Source organism: Adelges cooleyi, unplaced genomic scaffold (genome assembly GCF_023614345.1).
Source record: "Adelges cooleyi isolate 19-005CV unplaced genomic scaffold, UGA_ACOO_1.1 ACOO_flye_CR_arks_rails_tigmint_CR_PRNA_250, whole genome shotgun sequence".
Taxonomy (NCBI): Eukaryota; Metazoa; Arthropoda; class Insecta; order Hemiptera; family Adelgidae; genus Adelges; species Adelges cooleyi.
In genome coordinates this window covers 173,362-198,226 of record NW_026095916.1, presented here as the reverse complement: position 1 = coordinate 198,226, position 24,865 = coordinate 173,362, and the positions used below count along the sequence as shown (strand labels likewise).

Below are 24,865 nucleotides of genomic sequence, written 5' to 3'. Positions count from 1 at the left end.
TGATAAAACATGAGCATTTTTTTGATTTTAACAAATAATAATAAATTAAAGTTTTTTGTATTATTTTTTTTGGCAAAGTAGCCAAAGAGCACAGATCTCTTAACAGAATTGAAATTGGTCCATTTTGAGTAATCGATATTTTGTCTGGATTTTTGGCCGAAGAGAAACCAAAATGGCTTTTACTCGTGAAAAAAATGTTTTAAATTAAAAATAATAACTTGAAGCTCATTCAAATTAACCGGTATATTAATTGATACGGTCGAAATATGTTAAAACCACTTTTTTCTTAAATATTGCCTATACAAAACTCCTTGAAAACAGACCGCATGAAATCCCCCCCCCCCCCAAGTGTAATTTTTCTATAAAATCAAGTGTATATGAAATCAATATAAATAGTACCTATAAAATATGTAATTCAATATTAAATTATATTATTTGATAACATTTTATATATTATCGGGTCGAAAATATAACTCTAATTGTCAATAAAAAAAAACCAAGTTCGAAATAATATATCAATTATAAAGAAAAGTGAACATCTGATTTACAAATTATTTCATTTATTGGAATATTTTTTTTCCAACAATAAAATATACATTCTCGGTCGGTTATAATAATACAAATAAAAATCATTACAAAAGTAAAACTTGACAAATATAATAATCGAATTTTACAAATCAAGTATTGTTGACTATTGTCTGAGAAAATATAAAAAAAAAACCCTATCTAGGTAGGTTCACTCAGTACAGGGATAGCAATAAAAAAATAAAATATTAACAAAATAGTTAACGTCATGAAGTAAATTGTATACTATTATCAAGTCACTTTTATGTTTAGTTTAGTTTTAAGTTTAACCCGGCTGCAAATCAAAGAATATGTTCCTTTCTACGATTGTCGATTTTACAGTGAATTCAAAAAAAAAAAATTAATAATATGATAAAATATATAATATTAAAATTTTACACTGTCAAACGGAAACTTTTGTTATAAATCGAAAAACGACTTGTTGTTTGTCTTATGCGATGTGAAGCGAGCAGAGAGTATTTTTTAGTTTTAAAAAAATGTTTTTTTTTTTATTATATTGATGTATTTAGGCTGATGGCGTCAACCACGAATATTCGTTTTTAACTTAGATTTACAGCGCTCCATAACTTTATTAAAAATAGTCCAATTAGTTTCAATGATATATACCTAACCCAAACGAATATCACAGTCCCCTTCCCGTAAAACAGATAGTATTTTTTTTCTTTCTTTCACTTTTACAAGTTTTAGGGATTTTAGCCTGAAAATTAGACAAAATGTAGATCTAGAATTTAACTATGACGTATACAATTTTCCGAATAATAATTGTTATTATTGATATTTATTATTTTATTTCCAAACTTACCAAACCATACTTTATACTTACTATACCATATTTATTACAACTACTCACTTACGGATAATACTTTCTTATTGCGCTTGCTTTATACTAGATTGGTTTTAACCTACTATCCACAGATTTGCATCAAAGTGTTAATTGGAAAGTGATTTAATCACTTTTTGTTAAAATCCTTTATATAGATCTCCCACCCTAATATGCCACGACGTTTATGTATTTGTTCAATGTATTATTAAACAAATCAAGATTGACCAATACAAAATATTGTTCTATCATAAATAACTAGAAATGTATGGGTTTTTTTTTCAAACGTATATTTGAATTATAAAAGTCAGTTAATAATTATAAAATGGAATTTTACAGCTGTACAGATTTTGTAATTTTATAAAATGTATTTGACAATTTGAATATTTTATCAAGCGAATAACTGTTGCGGCTTTGGATGAGGATTGTTTCGCGTTCTATGTTGGCTGGATTTTCAATTATTCTTAGACAGATAGGTGTATAGACAGATAATTCGTCGTATAGTATGGATTTGATTAATTTTTTTTCGAAATTCGTTACGGTTCGTACGTAACAAGGGTTTTATCATTTACCTCATCGTACTCGAAGCCAACAGAGGCCCAGAGTTCACTTAAGCTCGAGTTGACGGTAGAATCTATCCGTTTTTTAATTTGTCGCAAAACGTCAAGGGGCATCAATATTCCATGCATTCTCCGCAAATCTCGCCAAATTCTGGCAATTTCTTTGTCTTTTCACACCGACGATTTAATAAAAGCCGAACAAAGGAAAATTGAGAGGTATCAAATTTGTATTGCGGTATGTACAAACGTCGAAAATACTGTACGCGGTGAACAACGACGATGATAGACATATTTTTGATACGCGTCAACCGGGTTCGCTACACATTATGTATCCAGGTGTTGTTTTGAGCTTCAAATAAAAAAACACAAAAAATATTGTTTTCTAATGTGCAGGGGCGGCCTCTGGGTCTTCTACCGTTGATTTCACCTATCAGTACTTGTTTACGGATACCAAGAACCTAGAAAAATATAGTAAGAACTTCTTTTTTAAATACCCAAATGAAACAATTAATATTACAAAGAACTTTTTTCTTTTTCAATTAAATCATGAAAAAAACCTGAAATATCCGAAACAATTATTTTTGAATTTGCATTCTTTGAAATGTAATTCACAGCTTATCTAGAAATTTTTTGGACACTTTATATTAGGATATCCAAGTGCCCCAGAAAAGCTGGAATGTGTCATGTTGTAAGCAATAATCGACGGACAGTCACTGCACTGGCCAGTAGTGCTATGACATATTGAACAATCGATGAAGTTTTATTAAAATTACTGTTTTTAGGTATTATGAGCCCAACTCGAAAGTCGGGCATTAGAAAAATTATTCATCTAGACTCCTTTGAGTGCTCCCCTCCACGGAAATCTTTAGTAAAAGGCGAAAGATTTATTCGTATTGAAAGGGAACCGGAGTTGGACGATTGCCGGGCAATTATCAGTACTTATGCTCTGATGGGTGCGGTCGACCCGTCGAGTGAACTCCCCCATGACCTTGTGTTATTCGACAGGGACTGACGGCCGACAAACGTTTTTTTCCAGCATTCGACCAGTCCGCGAGTAGATGAAATGCCGCAGAATTCAAAAAATTTACTTTTAATGAGATTTCCAGTAAACTTTACCCGAATTTCCAAGGGTGCATGTTGGTGATTTTAATGGAAACTCCCAATGGTGCCATCTACCGGCAAGATAGTAGATACTGAGTCTTCGCCGCCGCCGCCACATTGACATCCTACTTTCATTTCTAGAATTATTATTAATTATCGACTAACCATAAACAAAATGTTTATATGGAAAAAGCAAAGAAGCCATAAGGCCACACAAGTCCCCGAGTACCTATGTCATTCTATATAATATGAACGACTGCAAGTTTTCTATTGTAATATATTTTCTTTCTTAGCCTTATCTCATCAAAAAGCCGCTATAGTAAGTGAGCAGTCGGTCGCAAAGCATAGCGTTGTGCACAGTGTGAAAGATTTACATCTGTGACATTTGTGCGTTTAAGATTGGTACTTAATTATTTTAAAGTAAAATACATAAGATTTTGATTTTAAGTGTCTGTTTACCGAGTGTAACAAAATATGACCTAATCTAATATTGACACTTAATTTATACGAATAAAAATATTTACTTGTTTACCAATATTGTTCTCTAAATTATGTAGGTATTATTGAAAAAAGTTAAAACTACAAAGCTTAGAACAAAGATTTAAACCTTATTTCATACTTTTTGAACTTTATGGAATAGCGGGGTTCACTGATAATATACTCTTATCACAAAATATATTCTTTCAAATTTTAGCGTGTGATAATAATATTTTTGTTCTTGATAGTACTGAAGATTATAAGACCTTAAGTCATTGTGTATCAATAATTATTATTATAGTAATTTTGTTTGCTCTTTAGTGTTTTGTGCTATCTCCACCATAGTTTCCTACAGAAAATATTAATGAAAGATCACCGTCAAAACGTACACCAGTAAAGTCACTTGGTCAACGAAAACTCCAGAAAAGAAGCAAGAATTATTTTAGAAAGCAATCTTCATTCAAGCTGCCAACAGTGAAAATGTTTATTATCAAACCGTCCAACAAACCAACAGAAGTTCCAATGAGTAATTTTGTCAATCACTTTTATGCTACAGAAAAACGGTTAAAATCTCCCGTAACTCTGCCTAAGAGCAGAGAAATGCTTTATGAATCAAGTTCTTATGCATAACTTGCTCACTGTGTTGAATCTTTAAAGCCACAATTAAGAACAAGTTGTTTGATAGTTTGATGAGAGCATAAAATGTGCTTTGAAAATAATAACTTTTTGTTAAACTATGAACTTGGATAATAACTTCTCAGGCTAAATTTCCCTCTGCTGTCTCTTCGAGTATTACGTAGAATACATAAAAATATTATACGACAAATATGATAACACATAAGAACTGTTATCCGCAATTACTACCTCATTCAAATTCAGCAAAATATTGTAGTAAACGAGCATGGCTGGATTAATACTACGACTTTAAGGTAACCGTGAGCCCGTGTGTACAATATATTTAAATCGATAGTTAATTATAAAATCGTAACCCAATACATACAACACAAAAAAATGTTGATAGATTATTTTACCTATTGTTGGACATATATGGTTCTGACATTAACGACAAATAACATTTAAACCATCCGACTATTATAATTATTATTGGCTTGATAAAAAATGAAATATATATCACAAACATGTTGGTTTGTATTTAGTTTTTTTGTACCTTTAATATTATTTTGGTTAACTGGATAGAACAATGTTAAATACATTTACTTTTATGCTTTTGAAAACTATGAAAAATGTCCCTTATACTAACAGCCCAATAGACTTTTAACCGCCGAATTATGTATTCAAAGTTCATGGGTAACTTACTTATAAATGTATTTACTTTTGAATTTTTTTATTATTTCAGTTACTAACACTAATAGATTGATACAACAACAACAAGCTTACTACTCAAAATTATTAAAATAGTTTTCATAAATTTACTTGAGTTTTAGACTCGCAAGCTACTTTTGATAACATGAGGTTAAAGTATAAGTTTAATTTTTAAATAAAATATGTTAAACACTACATATTTTTTATTGTTAATTAAATGTTGTAATTACAGATCGATGTTTTTTTAACAAAAGCCAAGCTCTGCTCAGAATAACTACTTGATACAGTCAAGAGATTGCGTACGACAGGCCTGACCAAGATGTTGGTGAATTTTTATTTTTTTGTTTAAATTGAAATGACTAAAATTATGTAATATATATATATATAACATAATAATATCAATGGCATAGTGCACAAGTGTGATGAATGATTTTTTTTTTTGTTATAATTTCAAACATTATTATGTATTTAATGAACCTATGAATGGTTCTCCAGCAGCGGTAATTTTTAGTCAGGCTATTATATATATATATATATTATTGGTAATATATATATATATACAAATAATAATATTTGATTAGTATTTTAAAATGATTTTTCTTCTAAAACAATTATTTTTCGCTCTGATATATTTGACAAGTATTTTTTTCATCCCTGAATATTCTATTATGTGTATTATGTCCATTCTACATAACTCATTTTCTCCGGAAAAAAATGCACTCATCACACCTGTGCACTACTATTAAAGTGTATTTAATACTTGGTATGATTTAAATTAATAATAACAATAACTTTAAATTAAAACTACAAAACTTGAAAACTACAAATTATATACATGCATTGATTTCATAATTAAAAAGTTAATATGTAATTCAATAAAATCGCACAATAAATATTTCAACAGTTAAAAAATACAATTCTAGCAAAAAATAAAAATTTGAATACTTAATAAAATAAAATAATTATTTAAATCCAAAGCACAAAGCGCACTAATGTCTTAATTATATTGGATTAATTTAACGCAAGCTAAAGATAACCGACAGTTTTTTGTTTTTGCATAAACATTAAGTTTTTTACATCATAATAATTTTATTTTTTTTTATTTGAATATTGAATAAATAATAAATTTTATGTTTAACAAATTCACCATTTCAACTATTTTTAAGGAACTTATTTTTATTTATAAAAGAGTTTCACGTTATTTATTATTCATTGACAAACTGTATATACAAATTGTATTATACTTTTATTTTGTTGCAATTTCATCTAATTTTTAGCTTCGATGCAAAGCGAGAAGGTATTGGTTTTACTCTGATGTGTGTTTTTTTTTTATCTGTATACACTGTAACTTCTTTATTACTGGACCAATTCCTTTGAATAGCAACTCTATAAATCGCAATTTTCATCTAGTTGGTACTTTGGGGGGGTAAAAGTTGAAAAAGTTTAACCTTTCACAGGCGAAAGTTGAAAAAACAAAAAAAAAAAACGTACGAGTTTTTAAGTTAGAACTTTTACTGGCTATAGCTTCGAGAAAAAGAGTCGGATCGAGTTGAAATTTATAAGAAATATTTATTTAGTATGCCCGCACACGTCAGTTGTGTCAAACTTAAACTATACCCATTTCCCACCCCCCTAGGGGGGGTACAATTTTTTTTGTTTTTCGGGGTTTTAAGCGGCAATTTTAAAAATTTTGGGTTGAAAATTTGCCAGTAGTTGGAACTCATATGTATCCATAACATATTAAACGGAAAAATAATTCGGCTCTACAGTTTTTTTTTAATAGCCGGAAAACTGTGTTTTCGCAGATTTCGTATATTTTAACAAAAACACCTAAAATATTTAAAAAATATTGATCAAATCATTAAAACAATTTTATTTATATCTATGCAGAATGATACTATTGAGTTTTGTGCTCAAGTAACACTTTTGACTTTAAGTTTACACAAAGTTCAATTTTTTTTTTTTTTTACTTAAGTTCTTTCTGGCTGATTAAAATTGAGAACTGATAACAAATTCGTAATCACCGACCCCAAAAACATATAATTTGACCCCTTTTAATGCCTTTTTCACAAAAATCCAGAAAAATGTTTTAGCTTCGATGCAAAGCGAGAAGGTATTGGTTTTACTCTGATGTGTGTTTTTTTTTTATCTGTATACACTGTAACTTCTTTAATACTGGACCAATTCCTTCGAATAGCAACTCTATAAATCGCAATTTTCATCTAGTTGGTACTTTGGGGGGGGGGGGGGGGTAAAAGTTGAAAAAGTTTAATTCTTCACAGACGAAAGTTGAAAAAACAAAAAAAAAACCGTACGAGTTTTTAAGTTAGAACTTTTACTGGCTATAATTTCGAGAAAAAGAGTCGGATCGAGTTGAAATGTATAAGAAATAATTATTTGGTATGCCCGCACACGTCAGTTGTGTCAAACTTAAACTATACCCATTTCCCACCCCCCTAGGGGGGGTACAATTTTTTTTGTTTTTCGGGGTTTTAAGCGGCAATTTTAAAAATTTTGGGTTGAAAATTTGGCAGTAGTTGGAACTCATATGTACCCATAACATATTAAACGGGAAAAAAATTCGGCAATACAGTTTTTCTTTAATTGCCGGGAAACTGTGTTTTCGCAGACTTCGTATATTTTAACAAAAACACCTAAAATCTTTAAAAAAAATTGATCAAATCATTAAAACAATTTTATTTATATCTATGCAGAATGATACTATTAGGTTTTGTGCTCAAGTACCACTTTTGACTTAAAGTTTACACAAATTCAACTTTTTTTACTAAAAACACGGTGTACCAGATGGAAGAAACGAGGAGACACTAAAAACTATCAGTTGGTAACGTCTATCCGTGTTAGATTAGGTTAGGGCTTATTGGTCGTTATCATAATATTGTGTTTATTACATGATATCACAGACGACTAAATCGTGTATCTGATTATAGTAGACACACGATTTATTGGGAAAAGAACATATCCGTGTACATATTAAGACACTTAATGATTCTAATATAACAAATCACTGTCGTTATTTTATCGCCTGGGTTATATTACCTTACCGAAGGTCAACTATGAGTATATAAGGTCCAACTACCTGCAAATTATGAAGAGGACTGTTGTTTTTTGGATTCAGATTAAGTGTTGGTTTTTATGCAGTTTACCGCCCCAAAATGTATTTTTTATTACTCAATTTTTTTAAAGGAAAACTATTGTTTTGCATATTGTTATACTGTTATTAATTTTAAGAGATTCACGCTTGATTGTTTAAATTATCTTATATAAGATATGTAATCTGCTTCGTGCTAGTTTTAATTTTTTAGTTTATCAACTTGTAGCTCTAATTTTGTAAAAAATATTTCATTTTTTTATTACTATGTACTATTACTATTAAGATAAATTTTAATAATAATTAAGTCATAAATGATAATACTTTATTTTATGACTAGATCAAATCTTGTAAACATTTAACATCATGATACTGCTGCTATACTATTATTAAAATCTCCATAAAAGGTTATTGTTAAATAACAGGTAACCGCCGACTACTAGTAGCTATACACGTTAGTAATATTTAACTAATAAGTAATATATGTAGGTAAAATTTATTGTTTTCTCTATCACAGTACTAGTATACGATTTATTTCAATTTAAATGTAAGAAAATCAATTTTTCTTTAGAAAATAACATGAAATTAATATACAGGATGGGGTAGTAAAACGGCGAATTTCTAATGTCGTCGAGTAGTCAGTAGTCGATTACCAATCGAGTAGTGATTGCACTACGTAGTTATTATTATGTTAACTCCAAATTTATTAAACATTATTATATTGCTAACGTATTGGATTACTTATTGTAATATTAACCAATTACTCTATAATATTTTTCTTATAATTATTATATATATATATATATATATATATATATATATATATATTACAATTAACTAAAAAGTGTTCAACTTATTAAAACCTACTCCTAGTTTTCCGTTACAAACGTTGGTCGTTTACGGTGTTTTGTACGCGGTCATCCGACCGGTGCACTACAGTGATAATTATTATGATTATTGCGTTTGTGTTTTGAAATTGGGCGCCAAAACCAAAATAGGACTCCGACCGGTCACACTGCTTATTATGTAGACATTTTGAGGGGAAAAAATGAAAAAAAATTCGCCTGTCATCAACTAATTTTGGAATAATTGAGTTAAATTTAAAAAAATAAACACCAGTACCTCAATAAACTACAGCACCAACTAAAACGACCAAAGGGCACTGGTCTCACTACTTTTCGGTTTACCCAAGGCGGTTATGAATCACAACACGTGTTGGCAATATAGTGACGTTTATCGAAATCGGAGACCTCCAGCAAGACGTTTGACGGATTGACTTGTAAGTATACCGTCTTAAAAATAATTGACTTGACCGACGATTGACGGCGGATGAGCACACCGCGGCACACGTGATCCAATAATACATAATATATTTTGTCAGCCAGACACCGCGCAGACTTGTATGTAGACCTGTGTATATAGTTCCAAGTATATAAGTACTTGCACAAGACCGGTGACGGGTTAACGTATACAACGATTTGTTTTTGAAAAATCGATCAGGACATGAAAAAAAAACACAACGTCGTCGTGTCGGCGATGATAGCGTATAATCCTCTAAAAAATATTTCCTTATAATAATATTACTATGACGTATCTTAAGACAATCTTAAGATCATAGGCCGTCGCGTACTACCGCACAGCTGAAAGAATATTGTGACACACACTGCAAAAGCATAACATGCGATAAAACTAAAAAAATATATTTGCATAAAAAAACAAACCATTAAACTTGTGAAGTACAAAATCATTTTATTTTACAATTTAATGTAGTTTGTGTTCCAAGTTGTTTAAGACGGGTTACGCACCATGGCTGTGGCGTACAGCTGCTTGGAGTATATACAATTAGTTTATACCATAATAATATAAGTTATGTGAAAATTGTTATTGTATGATAACATTATATGATATGTGAACGTTTCAAATGAAAAACAATATAAATTACAATGACACTGACGATTATCCATACTAGAAACATCGGCAGAAATACCATGATAGTCAGAAGTTTCAGCAACAGTGCATAAGAAGTCAATACAAGTAGCAAAGGTGCAATAGCCGTGAGTAAGAGTACCAGTATGACAATACTAGAAAAAAGCAGCATAATAGCTACTGCACTGACCACAACTCCGTAACACACCTTTGCGAATAGGCCTTTGGCCATTTCTCGGATGCCAGTCAGAAAGGTCGTTCCAACAACCTGTTAAATACATTTAAAGAATACAGCGATAGAGTTAAATTCAACAATTAATTTTAAACTTACAAGTTCTGGTCGGTGGGGTAGGTATATAACTGTTAAAAACAAAATAATATGTAAATTTCTATGAGAAGTTTATTACCTGTGTGTCGACCTGCAGGTTCGGCAAATTTGGTTTTCCAAATTCAATAAGTGAAGTTCTGTCAAGGTTTTTGACTTTGGGCAACACCATGCCAAAACCCGGGTAGGAAATCATATGTACACTGCAGTGCAAATGGCGGCTGTCCATCGTCAAATTCCAACTGACTTGTTCTTCCTTATATAACTTTTTGAGAGAGGTATTTTATATTTTAATAGATTTCGGAGAAACTTTTAAGCACAAAATATTAAAATTTCTATGAGAAGTTTATTACCTGTGTTTCGACCTGCAGGATCGGCAAATTTGGTTTTCCAAATTCCATAAGTGAAGTTTTGTCAAGGTTTTTGACTTCGGGCAACACCATGCCAAAACCAGGGTAGGAAATCATATCTACACTGCAGTGCAAAAGGCGGCTGTCCATCGTCAAATTCCAAATGACTTTATCTAGTCCTGACTGGCACGTTCTTCCAATCAACACAACGACCATCAACACAAAAACAGTAAAATACAGTTTAAACATATTGTATTAGCTGTAAGAAATTCTTTGAAACAGGAAAAATTAGCAAAAACAGTTTGGAGAAATATGTTGTTTTACACTGAAAGGGTGCGGTGAAACAAATGTAATATTAACATCAATAATAACAGTTACTATATAAACAAGCCGTTTTAATACATATGTACCTATATTAAGAGTATTTGCCAGCATATAAATAAGTATATAATGTTTTTTAAATAACACATGTGCTACTTTTTCTCTTTTGAGTGCCGTATTCGTATATGTTAGACTTATCTTTTAAGACTAATTTCCAACTCGAAAATTCTAAAATTGCGCATAAAAAGAAAATAACGCATACATTTTATGAAAAAAATTGTGTTTTATTTTATAAAATATTATTTTACACCAATTCCTTATAACTATAGATATATTGTAGGAAAATGTATTTATTATTTTATCGGGTGAGCCCAGCATTGGTTCACTCTCAAAATAATTGTAATTTTTTATTTTTTATTTTTGTAAACATTTTTTACTACAATATTGAACAATATTTAAATTTTTATCTTTTTTTTTTTGGCATTTTCTAGAGCTTTATCGACCTTTAAAACTATATATTTATTTAGTTAACTATACAGGGCGATCCAACTAACGTAAAACGCTGATTTTCTCGGAAAATATGAATATTTTGAAAAAACATGTTTTCCTATTCTCTTATGTATAAGTTATACTACATTTTTCAATGCTTTGAACATTTGTATTTTCGTCCCTTATACGATTAAAAGGGTCTAAGTTCACGTTTTAAAATGGCAACATATGTTTTTAATTCCATAAATTTGTAGGCGAAAAATTAAAAAATATGTTATCGTTTGAATTATTAGTTTTTATCCATCTAGTCGTTAGCAATGACTTTGTAAAGATATTACATTTTCTCTTAAATATTGTTATATTTCTTTGGTTTTCCAAAGACCGGGAGCCAATAAAATACTTATTTATGATCGCATTGTCCGATAGATGAGTATACAGATAACCAAACACAATAAAATGTTTTGTGATATTTTAGTTGACCAACGATTCATATTTATTGATTACCGACTTTTCTAACACACCGTCATGACAGGTAGGTTGACGGACCTATATTGACAGCGGCTAACGAATGGCTATTTAACCAAAACAATCAAAAACCGAGTTGGTGGTAGTTTTTTTTAAGAAATGATAACGCGTGATAAGAAATAAATGTTACATAACATGTCATGATATCCCTGACTTATAATTTATCCAAAGTATTGGAAAAACGTATAATAATCTAAAAATAACGTTTTTATGCGCCTTAAAAAGTATAAAATAACCCTCCGGTGGTCTTGATAACCAAATAGGACAAGTGAACTAGAAAAACGTGGGGCGAATCTTTCTACTTAGATATTAAAACCTAAGCTTTCATCAATGTACAATGCAGTTATTTAGGAAAAATAATTCCTATTGAACTAATATATTCTGACAACAGTATTTTATACGACCAAGTTTCTGATAGTATCGACTCCTTAGGACATCTTGAAAGTTTAATATCAAAGTTTCAAGAAAAATATATATGTAAAGGAGTTGATATAAAAGAATAAAATATTATACTTAAAACACAAGTAACAAATATTGATACTTTAATAATAATTGACATAATAATTGTGGTTGGACTCTGGTGTTATTCACCAGGATCACTACTGTTGCGGGCCTAGTCTGGTAATGTGTCGTTCATGATGATGGTTGATGTTGATGTCCAATATGCTGTAAATAGATTAAGTTCGACATAAAATTAGAGAAAATAATATAGACATTAAAGATTGACGAAGAATTATTTACAGTATACAAATATGTAAAGACGAGTTAGCCGAAAGAGTTAGAAATTAATATTAAATATTCTGTTAAACTAAGAAATATTAAGAATCCTCTTAAGTGGGCTGATTTCAAGGAGTTTTATTTAGGCAATAACTAAGAATAAATTGTTTTTTAAAAAATGTACACCATGTCAATTTATTGACAGATTTATTTGTAAAAGTATTATTATTGTTGGAATGAAATCCTTATTAAAAAACGTATCAAAATAAAATTGGTTTTAATATTTTTAAAATATGAAAAAAAAAATGATATACTTACTTATGTAAATGGGCCTAACACTCGAATAGTCCTGGCCGTGGCTCTCTGATACTTCGTTTCTGAAAATTAATTTTTTTTTAAATCAGGTTCATATTTATTATACATAGTTTCCAGGAACTCTAGGGTGTAAGAACTAAGATCTGAGACACAAATGTTAAGAAGGGGATAGACAACTGTAAATAATAATATACAAATATAAATCATAATAATTGTGTTGGTTTTATGAAGACTTCCAAGCTTCTGTCAGACGAAAATATTTATAGTTTAATTGGTGGTAATTTTTAAAAAAAATGTACATGAGTTATCAGGTTTGATCTAGAGCTGAAACAGTTAAATGGCTGCGGGGAAAAAAGATCAATGTCAATTATTGTTTATTCTGAGAAAATCATGTTTTTAACTTCAAAACGTAATACATTTTGCCTGTATGTCTAAATTTCCGGCGGTCGTTACTCTCGATTAATCTGTTTTTTTCCTTGATTCGAGTGCATGAAAAATACAATACGTCAATACAAATAATTTGATACCAAAATCTTATTTTCAAAAAAAAAAATTGACATTGATCTGTTTTCCCCCAGGCCCTTCAGTTTTTTAAATAATACAAAGGCATTTCTATAGTGAACAATTGTGAACTCGAATATTGCATTAGGAAAACTATATGAAATGCAGTTTAATGACGTTGTCGAGTTCATAGGGAAGTGTGACGATTTAGTAGTTGACTCTGAAGAAAAGGTACATTATTCTATTTACTAGTAAAAATACTTAATTATTTTAATGAAGGTTGTATACTTAAATACAAAATGTAAATTTTAGATATTTGATTTTATCATTGGTTGGGTAAGCGTTAACACGAATGAACGAAATCACTTGTTACTAGAATTAATGAAACACAAACGGTTGCATTTAATTTCAAAAGTGGAACTTCGTCAAATTTGTAATGAAACTTTAGTGAGAAAAAAACAATATTAATTTATTTTAATGATGTCACTCTAAAACTGTACGGTATTCACATGTAGGTAATACATTTTTTTATATTTTGAATATGCCCAGCAACGTACACCTCTAATTTGTTATACATAATACTAAATGTAATAGTTGAATTATTGTTGGACCGTTTGAACGAGTTGTTGTTTGGCTCTGCTCTACTAGTAAACCATATCTTATCAAATATAGCCGGCATACAGGGCCGTACTCACCTGGATACGATCTTTAAGATGAACTAAAAATGATCTGATAACGAGGTTTCTTGAAATACTCCTATTTATCCTTTTTTTGTTCACGCCATGGTTGCCATATAATTGTTGTCTGTCCGCTTCAATTGTCCTTTGTAAATTTCTCTTTTTATCTTTAATTTCTTTATGTAACCTTGAAATTTACAAATTTTATAACATTAAAATGATGCTATACTATATTCAGAATAAGAACAGGCTTCGGCGGCCGACCAGTTTTCGTCGGGCGGCGGTCAGGCACCGCCCATTTTACATTTCGTCTGTAGCCCCCACCGGCGGCAGTGTTCGTGCCGCCGAAGCCTGTTCTTATTCTGATTAGAGTATATGTTCTAACACATTTTATTTTTTTATATTGAAAAGTATATTTGCCAAATGTATTCAAATTGAGGGGAAGTAGTCATGTGACTAACAGTTCCACCTCATTGGTTCTGTATATTTAATAGAATGTATTTAAATGTACATTTTTTGTAAATATAAAAATAAATTTGATAGTTTTTAAAAAACGAAAATTTTTGAAGCTTTTGTGGATTTTGAACATTGTTTATCATTAATTAATTTTTAAGTCAAATTGCACCCCTGTCACCCCATCGAATATTATAGATTAATTACGACGTGACGGTACTTTTGTAGATGATTATATCAAATTTAGTTGTCCAACTATATTTATGTTCAGTAACCCACCAAATGAAATCCAATGAAAAATCTTTCATAGGTTTTGAAAATTGTTTGTCAATAATGAATTTATTATGAATTATGAAACCGCTGACAAAATGTCTAAAAAAACTTACCGCTCTAATTCCATTTCTGCCGTAGACGGCAAAGCGTCCTCTGCAGTCTGAAATATATAAAAAATTAAATAATTAGTGTAAACTTAATGTGTAATAATATACTATTTTAATTACTCTATTATAATTGTACAAATCAAATTGTTTTTTTAAATATTTTACTGCAAGTGTATAGGATCATGGTACATAAAATGTGCAACCCGGACCGCTCTTATTCTGAATAGAGTATTGAAATAGTAGAAAATATCGCAGACAAGTTGGGTATAAAATTGTTAGTAACTAAAGCTTTTCGTACGCTTTCAAACATTTTAAATAAACCAAAAAAAATCACAAGATGTCACGAGGGTGATCAATACCAAATTAACAACCTGCGGGGTCACAACCAGCAGAGTCTACAAATGCGATCGATAAAAACCAAAATTATCTACTGGATGGCAAATATTACAAAATACTGTCGGTTGACGGATCAAAAATTACTGTTAACTGTCAAATTATTTTTATTATTTGTGTTAGATAGATATACTATTCTATAAACTTTGAAAAAATATGTTAAGTGTAATATTTGTTTGCGGTTTTAAAAGTAATTCATTTGTAGCAGTTATCAAATTTTAATATTTAATTCTCTGCTAAGTATATATCATAAAAGTATATAAGTATTTATATAAAATGTTCACTCATACATTTTCGTATAACATATTTTATGAAGGTTAAAATATAATTTATCTATTTTTCATCTAGATAAAATTGTATTTATCTTTTATCTTTTAGCTAGATAAATGTTAAATGAATAATTCAATATCTTATCTAGATGATATATTACTCAATTGTCCGTTATCTTATCTAGATAACTTTATAGTTTTTATAGAAAAAAAAATGACCGCAAGTCAATTATGTGTCGGCTGGACCCCTCTCTCGCAAAAAAAAAACAGGTGCGCCGAATAGCCGACAAAACGGCCCGTGCCAAGCGAACCGAGCGTAAATGTAGTCGGCATACAGGGCCGTACTTACCTCAGGACCACTTTCCAGATCTTCTATACAAATTTTTAAATCTTGACATTTGGACGAACACAATCTTAATTTTTTATTTCTGGCCCTTGTTAGTGGGCTACTTTCAGTTACTGCTAAAAGCCTTATTTCTTCGTAATATTGTTGACATTTGGCTATTAAATGTTGCTTTTCTTCTATTAGTATGTTTTTAATCCTTTAAATTTACAAATTTCAAAACATTAAAAAGATGTACAAATACAGGTTATTAGGAAATAGATAAGCATGCAAAACCAAATAGTTAATACTAATTTCATTTAGAACTGTATTCAAGCTGTATAAGGTTAGTAAGTACTTATGTTCTAACATATTTTATTTTATTATTTTGAAAAGTATATTTTCCAAATATATTCAAATTGAGGGAAAGTAGTCGTGTGGCTAACAGTTCCCCCTCATTGGTTCTTTATACTTAATATATTGTATTTAAATGTACATTTTTTATAAAAATAAATTTGATAATTTTTTAAAAACGAAAATTTTTGAAGCTTTTGTGGATTTTGATTATTGTTTATCATTAAAGAATTTTTTTTAATTTTATATAAATAGTTATTTTTAAAGAACCTGAAATTATGAAACCGCTGACAAAATGTCTAAAAAGACTTACTGCTCTAATTCCTCGGACGCTTCAGTGGCCGTGGCCAACCGGTCATTTAACGGCAAAGCGTCCCTTGCAGTCTGAAATATATAAAAAATTAAATAATTAGTGTAAACTTAATGTGTAATAATATACTATTTTAATTACTCTATTATAATTGTACAAACCAAATTGTTTTTTTTTTAAATATTTCACTGGAAGTTTATAGGATCATGGTACGTAATATGTAAAAACAGATTGACAGGTAAGCCAACCTATAATGACCTCCACTCCCTAAATCTATTGAAGAAGTTCAATTAGTTCTTGACGAACGCGGTGTTCAAACAAATAGATAAGAGTTATTTGTATTAATAAACAACAAGGAGTTCAAATGTGTAGTTTTCAGTTGCGTTTCTAATTTAAATACTCTTGCAATAACAAAATGGTTTTACATGGGCGGTACATTTTCATACTACCCTAATTACTTCACACAAATGTTTACAATACATGGTTTTATCAACGGCTATTATATAACACTCGTTATATGTTTACTATCCAATAAAAGTACAATATCTTGCACTTTTTGCCTAAAATCAATTTGTGAATATGGTTTTCAAAACAATATTACGATATCACCGCCCGATGTTGTAATAGATTTCGAGAAAACTATTCAATTTTCATGTAAAACTGTTTCGCCTTTAGATAAAGTTACACGGATGTCGCTTTCTAGATAACTCATTTTCTTTTTGGCCGTGTGGCCATATCTGATCATTGTGCCTTAGTCAGAACCATCATTTAAAACTACTTTATGAGTATTATGACTAATATTATCAGTAATTGTACCCTTCTGCCAATTTTCACCTGTTTTTCTGTAATCTTTAACTAACACACCATCCCCCTTATCTAAATTTAAGTCTCTTTTACCCCCGTTTTTTATTTGTGTTACTTGATTATTAATAACTACTTCGTTGGTGTTTGGTATTAATAAATCAAATAGTGTTCGTGTCGAATGACCCAACATGAGTTGAGCGGGAGATTCGTGTGTTGTCGGGTGAGAAGGGACTCCTGTTAAATGCCTAATACCTAGTTTTTTACAGGCGTGAAAAGGCGTGCATTCGGGCTTTACTTCAACGTCGGACTTGTTTCATGCTATAAAGAAGATGGCCGTCATATGTCTGATGAAATTTTTAAAAAATGAAATGGCACTCATTTACATATCATAAAATATTAATAAAATGTTTGTACATCTAAAATATACTGAGTTATGTCTATCTATTTTTGACCCTATTCGTTGGCAGCGGGGGCACGCTGCACCTTAACTATCAATTCATTGTTTTTCACAAACGCGTCGTACGCAAACACACGGTGAACGACACTCCACTGCGCTATAGTGATAACTAAATGACATCTGACGGATCGAATGAGCTTATCTAGACCTGCCTACTCCCATTCAATGTTGAGAAAAACCCATCTATTTTTGTCCCTATTTCCGTGGCCCACCCTGTATTATATTGTATTAAACTTATATATATATATACATTATAATAATAATGTACGATTGTGTTAAATGAAAGCGACATCCATGTATGTTTATCCGAGGCCAAATAGCGAGCGAGTGCCAAAACACTCGGATATCTGCCGTCCTCATTATCAATGCTAATTCCACATGCTGACAAGAAACCTCGTCATGGCAATTTATGCAATTTGGTAAAAGTGGTAGAAACCCTAAAATGTTAATATTCCCGTGATTGTATTGATTCGGACGCTGTTTGCATTTCATACCGATGACGAGAAGCTGGACGCAGCTTACATGTAGGTACTAACCTTTTTCCACTTGATAAAAACTCGGGCGCAGTTTACACATACGTTTTTTAAACCAAATTATAAACGAGGTGCGGTTTACGTATGCCCAAAAACTCAATAGATAATCGTTTTCTTGCACCCGGCCTTAAAGGTGCGCGTCCACAAGTCCGCATCGGACGGATTTTAGTGTGCTATAGCCAATACTGGAAAAAATGTACATCCGGTTGAAACGACCCGTCCGATGCGGACACATGGACGCTTACCTTAACACGTAAAGATTGTCAGCTGGCCCTGGACAAGCGGAGTTGTGTGTGCGACCGTTTCCCTAAGTGTGACAATGAAATATTTTTGAAATTCATACGTACGGATTGTAACCACCGAGAGCAGCAATAGTCAACCAGGTAGGCACAACCGAACCCTGCCACAAATCCGCCGGCCGCATACAATTTAAGTGACATCATGTTTCACAAAATCGAGTATGTTGCTGAGACGTGATGACGAATAACGAAAAACTGAATACTGTTATAAGAATAACGAAAAACTGAATACTGTTATAAGAATAACGTAAAACTGAATTCTGTTATATAATAATAAATAACAACCAATAATACCTAACAATGATTTAAAAAGCCATTATTATTATTTAATCTATTCGGATAGCTTTTAATCAGCTGTTAAAATTCCGAGCTTTTTAAAAACCCAAAAATGTTTTTTTTAATACATTTCATAACCAATACTCTTTAATGTCTATACAAATGACCAGGCCATTATGGGAACTACTCGTCGTTTCCTGTATGCCGACGATTTAGCGATAACTGCGCAGGGGAAAACTTTCAGTGAAGTGGAACACACACTCGCACATGCGCTGGAGAAATTGGACAGATTCTATACACAGAACTCAGTAAAACCCAACCGAGCAAAAACGCAAATAAGTGTATTCCAGCAAAACCAAAATAGGTTATTTTTTGTTCGCGGCTTTTGGCGATTTAAATAAAAATTGTAACATTTGAATTTAAAAAACTAGTAAACGAGTAAAACAACATTTTTTTTTACTATGTAATAGTCATAATATGTCAGTAATATGTCATAAGTGTAATTAATCATTAACGTGTATTAATAGTCCTACAACTTTACAGGTTTAATTCTAAAATAGTGCAATTATACAAAACAAATGTGTGATTCAATCATCTGTACGAGAAGTATAATAAATGATGTAAAACATAAAAATAAATAACATTTATATTCGCAATTTGAAGAAAATCCAAATTTGCCTTTTTCCAAAGACAAAAATCCTATTTATTCGAGTCGTGTTCGGAATAGTAAAAGCAGCTAAAGTGTCTACATCCAGCCGTGTACCGGATAATAAATCCTTTTGGGGTTCTCTAATGGGATTTGTCGGGCAGCACGGGTTAGGAATTTTTTACAACAGTAATTAGGGTCGACGACGTGCCTGCTAAATCAATATTCGAAAATGTTTTCATATTATATAGTCATAATTCATATATCTATTTGAATAGGTATCGTTTGGTATGAACGACCAAAGCAAATTAGACAACGAATCAATACTGGACAATACTGCATTCCAACCCATATAACGGACATTTTTCAGTTCAGTTTTTTTTAAAAATATTATACCTAAAATATTGTCATTTTGTACGTAGAAGCAAATGAGCTGGAGAGAGAGAGAGAGAGAGAGAGAAGGAGGGATAAACAGGTATATTGATAGCATCGTAAAAAAAAGAAACGATCCGGAAAATATTAAACCGGAATGGGGCGAGACCATAAAATAAAGGTCTTCAAAAGTTAGATAAGGGCAGATCATGACCGAGTCGTGCATTCGGAATACATTATAGTGTTTGTTTAATCTCTCGAATATAGAGTGCACTCTTATCTTGTCAGTGTTTTAAATATATTATATTTTGTTATTTTGTCCTATCTCATAATATTCTAGTTTAAAGCCACCTTGACCGAATTCTCTGACCTAAAGACGGCGTACCCGCGACATTTATGCATTTACTTGAAAATGAATAAGAAAAAGTTCAATTTTGTCAAATTATTTTTGTTATATTACTTGTCCACCCTCTGATTGGGGTTCGTTTTATTAGTTACCACGTTCAATCGTTCTGACTGCATTTTTTTTTTTTGACATGGACATGTCTTATGGCAGGGGTCGTTCACAGTGCTGACGTCATTAAGCATATATATATATATATATATATATATATATATTTCTACTGTCCGTGTGTAAGTATGCAAACTCCTCTCGATTAATGACTTCAATATTTTTTTAAAATTTTTTTATGTCAACTTTTTTTGAGTGAAGTTAAACGGTTCCACGTTAAATACCCAAACAATTACCTATTAGTATGAATATGTCTTAGTGGCGTAACGGTTAACACTTTGAACTAATAATCAAGAGGTTTCGGGTTCGAATCGAGTCAGGCAAAGCTACCTATTTTGTATTTTTTTTATTTTTTAATTTATATTTCAACGGTTAGAAACATTTGAAGCCTCAAAAAAAATCAATTTAACTTGACCTATCGGCTTCTAGACAAAAAAAAAATCTATTATCGTCAGCGGATTTATATTACACAATTTTTTCTTTCTCTTTAGAAGAATAACTACAGTGATCCGATCAGCCTAATACGCCGGCAAAGATAACAGATATGGACATAGGTTTTAAGTACTCATGAGCTCGATAAAACAAAAAAAACTCCCCGTCGACCGGCACCCCGTACCGGTAAAAGGGCGTTTAACGACACCAAAGCACTGTGTACTATTATATAAAGCCGTGACAAGACGTGACAGCGTTTCTCGGTGATGTCAAAAAAAAAAAATGAGTTGGCCGTCGAAACGACTTTGCCCTAAAAAAAAAACGTCACAAAAAACCCGTACCTATCGTCGCTCAAAATCCAAAAAACCTTCAAGTACTTAAGGGCAAAGACTACGACGGTTTTATGTTGTAAGACTTAGTGGTGATAGGGTTTTTCATTTTTTTTTTTTGAGAAAACATGTACGGTAATGGTCGATTGTACCCCATATGTTACGGCCCCACTAACAATAAACGCGATTTTTCGCCATTACCCTTTGTCTTAGGGTCACCAGCCCTTTACATTAAGGTTCTGGCGCGATTCAGACAGGTCGCCGACGTCAAAATGGCATAAAAATCCACTCCTTGACCGAAAACCCGCCAAAACCAAAAAACTTACCCGGCCGCCGGCGGCCGTTGCTATGCAAAATAACAAAGCCTGAAAATTACTAATTTTCAAATGAAAATGGGAGTTTTCCCGGATTTCTCAGCCGCTAGGGCGTATAGAAGGCCGCTCGATCCCTCGTTAGATCCACGAGATCACGGTCTGTCCGACGATGCCAGGCGCGCGAAGAAACAGCGGTTGTTAGCGCCGCGATTTGCCACTAAAACTACTGCGCTTAACCACGACGTACCCTGCTAGTTTCGCGTCTTCCGCCGGTCTCAGGGCCTCGGCCTGATGTTGCTTAATGTTGCCTATAAAATGTTGTCTTACTGGCCCCACTCGACGGTGTCGAGCCACGGACAAAGGAAAGATCTCAGGGGACGACAAATGCATGTATATGCTAGTCGAAGGGTTTGATATAATATGTGCTACAGCTTGTGTCTACGGTATGTGTCTATTTTTCCAATCGTAAATCCATCGGTTCAGCACTAATTACTCGGTCGACAGCAATATGCACCTGTGTAGGTAATAACAGCTGTTGTTAGGCTTTTAGTTATTAGGCTTTTGTGCTGGCCGATTTCAGTATTAACATTACTCGTTAGCGACCTCGAGTAAACAACCAATGTTTCACCAGACGTCGAACAGACACGCAACGCGAAACATATTTTTTTGTTGTTACGAGTCATTCCAAGTCATTCCAAGTCATTTCAAGTCATTCCAAGTCATTCCAAGTCATTCCAAGTTCACCGAAGTCTTTAAAGGATGTATGAATACATTGCGGCGGCAATAGCGGGCGGCGTCGTGACCGGCGCTGGTTTTCTCTATTACAATGTAAGTATCGACAGTCCAGTAAACCTACCCTAATGCCTCGGTGCTTCCTTAAATAATAATAATAATTATAACTATAAACAGAAGAAATGCGCCGCAAAGTACGCCGCGGAGTATGAGAGATTGCGTCGTGAGCACGCAAGAGAAATCGACAACTTAAACAACGAATGGGCGCGAGTGCTTTCAAATAGCAATGACGCAATGAGAAAGCTGCATGAAGAAAAAGATAAGCTACAGTCAAGTTACAATGATGTAGTAAACAAAATGCGAATGTTGCAGCATGAAAACGAAAAGCTCGAATCGATACGTCAAAACCTGCAGGAAAAAAAAGAAAATCTAGAATCAAGTTATGACGACGTAGTAAACCAAATTCAAATGCTACTGGCGGAAAAAGAAAAGCTAGAATCGATGTGTCAAAAGCTACAAGCGGAAAAAGAAAAGCTAGAATCGATGTGTCAAAAGCTGCAGGGAGAAAATGATAAGCTAGAATCAAATAACGCAGACATACTAAACCAAATTCAAAAGCTGCGGGGCGAAAAAGAATTGCTAGAATCGATATTTCAAAAGCTGCAGGGAGAAAAAGAAATGTTAGAATCGATATGGCAAAAGCTGCAGGGAGCAAATGAAAAGCTACAATCCAACTACGACGAAATATTAAACAAATTGGAAAAGCTGCAGGAAGAAAAAGAGAATCTTGAGTCAAAGTACAACGACATAGTAAACAAATACCAAGTACTGCAGAAAGAAATGAAAAAAAGAGAATCGGCACACTTGGGCGAGATGGAGATAAAGACAGACGAGCTAAACGATTTAAAGTTCAAATTAGGGAAAAAAACGCATCGCTTAAATTGCACCCAAACGGCATTGTACCAGCTCGAAAATGGTCCCCGCCGCCGCCCTAGGAACGTGCAGATGGCCAATAAGGGCGGTAAGTGAAAATACAAATAATAGCAGTTTTTTTTTTTTAGGGACTATAACACACGCCTCGCAATTAATCTAACTACTACCCCTTGATGATTTCAGTGAGCGTTGAGTTATGTAACTGTTCGGTAATGTTGTGGACTGTATTGGTTTCAAATATATATACAAAAAAAAAACAAATGATAATTAAAGCATGCAGACTACTATTAAACCAAAGTTAAGTATACAAATGTCTTACCGGCTGGCCAGCGCACTACAACAACAATTACTAAGGACTTAAAACTAAAACTATACAATAAGCAAATATTTACAACTTGAAAATACGAGAACGGTGACGGTCGGTAGTGGTGGTATTGCAAGACGGTACGGTCGTCTGAACGGTGGTGAAAGCCCGCAAACTGTTGATTACTTTACGAGAACAAGACTAATTCTTCGAACGTCGCACAAGTACACGAGCTCATCACAGCAGGCGGTTGATATGTAATTAATAATTAAAAAACAACAACAAATAACGAAAAACGGTGTAAAGTTTCTTTTACGCGTGCGGTTAACGGTGCGGTCGGTACGATGCGGTAAAAAAAACAAAAAACGGATAGTAAGTGATATGGTGCGGTGGTGGTCGGTGCAGTCGGTGGTGGTGGGACGGTGCCCGGCTTGATAACGCTTGAACATACCGCCCACCTTGAAGAACCGTAGGTCTTCAAACGTTTGACGGTAGCGGACAAAGCTTCACCGCCGGGCGGCGGAGGATCTTGCCCGCGGAGGTGCGTATTTGTGCAACTCGGACGACTCCATCAGTTCCAGAAACCGTATCAACCACTCGAGCTGTACTCCATGTGAGTGGAGGGGTCGGTTCTTGGAGAATGACTAAATCGCCAATTTTTAGATTTGAAACTTGACGATTCCATTTGGTTTTCTCCTGCAGTTTGTGTAAATACTCATGTTTCCACCGAGACCAGAAATGTTGATGTATCTGCTGTATTAAAGACCAACGCTTGTGGGTACTGATATGGGTTTGACTAATTTCATCCTGAGGAGATGGAACAGCGACTAGAGGCTCCATAGTAAGAAAATGTCCTGCGGTTAAGGTCGTGAAGTCGTTAGGGTCGGATGACATGGTACATAAAGGCCTCGAGTTAAGAACGGCTTCTACCTGGTGTAGAACGGTATTGAGCTCTTCGTAGGTTAGAATCCTATCTTGAACCACACGGTGAAGTAATGTCTTAGCAGACTTGACGGCTGCCTCCCACAGACCTCCCATGTGTGGTGCTGCGGGCGGGTTAAAATGCCAGTGAATCTGCGTACTGATGACGTGATGAACGAATTTTGATTCTCTAATTATGGTATCTACCTCCTTTAGGTATCGCTGACTGCCCACAAAATTCGTGCCACAGTCACTGTAAATATCTGTGCAACGACCCCGTCTGCTAATAAACCGGTTTAGGGCGGCAATAAAAAGAGGCGTGGACATGTCTGACACGAGCTCGATATGAACTGCTGTGGTAACCATGCAAACAAAGATGCAAAGGTAAGCTTTGGTAACT

At 32.8% G+C, this 24,865-nt stretch overlaps 2 protein-coding genes, 1 long non-coding RNA gene and 1 other non-coding gene across 4 annotated transcripts; 2 read left to right on the top strand and 2 right to left on the bottom strand.

Annotated features, from left to right (window-relative positions):
* Positions 1–2,755: 2,755 nt before the first annotated feature.
* On the bottom strand, positions 2,756–2,877 carry LOC126837561 (U5 spliceosomal RNA). Its single transcript, XR_007685552.1, has one exon. It is a non-coding gene; the product is annotated as a U5 spliceosomal RNA (small nuclear RNA).
* Positions 2,878–3,867: 990 nt separating this feature from the next.
* Positions 3,868–5,181, top strand: LOC126837555 (uncharacterized). Its single transcript, XR_007685548.1, has 3 exons — positions 3,868–4,472; positions 4,901–5,016; positions 5,099–5,181. It is a non-coding gene; the product is annotated as an uncharacterized LOC126837555 (long non-coding RNA).
* A 7,340-nt stretch (positions 5,182–12,521) lies between these two features.
* On the bottom strand, positions 12,522–17,347 carry LOC126837551 (uncharacterized). The gene is made up of 7 exons (XM_050571490.1): positions 17,288–17,347; positions 16,606–16,676; positions 15,966–16,158; positions 14,961–15,007; positions 14,140–14,308; positions 12,947–13,005; positions 12,522–12,577 (listed from the first exon to the last, which is right to left on the bottom strand). The coding sequence occupies exons 1-6, from the start codon at positions 17,345–17,347 to the stop codon at positions 12,961–12,963; spliced, it is 585 nt and encodes a 194-aa protein (XP_050427447.1). The 3' UTR covers positions 12,522–12,577; positions 12,947–12,960.
* A 5,254-nt stretch (positions 17,348–22,601) lies between these two features.
* On the top strand, positions 22,602–23,336 carry LOC126837550 (golgin subfamily A member 6-like protein 22). The gene has a single exon (XM_050571489.1). It carries the CDS (start codon positions 22,602–22,604, stop codon positions 23,334–23,336), a length of 735 nt encoding a protein of 244 aa, XP_050427446.1.
* Positions 23,337–24,865: the final 1,529 nt, after the last annotated feature.

Excerpts from the sequence above, each read along its gene's own strand:
- LOC126837550 (XM_050571489.1), top strand. The coding sequence starts at position 22,602 with ATGAGAAAGCTGCATGAAGAAAAAGATAAGCTACAGTCAAGTTACAAT.
- LOC126837551 (XM_050571490.1), bottom strand. The coding sequence starts at position 17,347 with ATGATCAGATATGGCCACACGGCCAAAAAGAAAATGAGTTATCTAGAA. Across the intron at positions 16,159-16,605 it reads GCGTCCGAGGAATTAGAGCA|GATTAAAAACATACTAATAG; the intron begins GTAAGTCTTTTT and ends GTAAATTTAAAG. Across the intron at positions 14,309-14,960 it reads GCAGAAATGGAATTAGAGCG|GTTACATAAAGAAATTAAAG; the intron begins GTAAGTTTTTTT and ends GTAAATTTCAAG.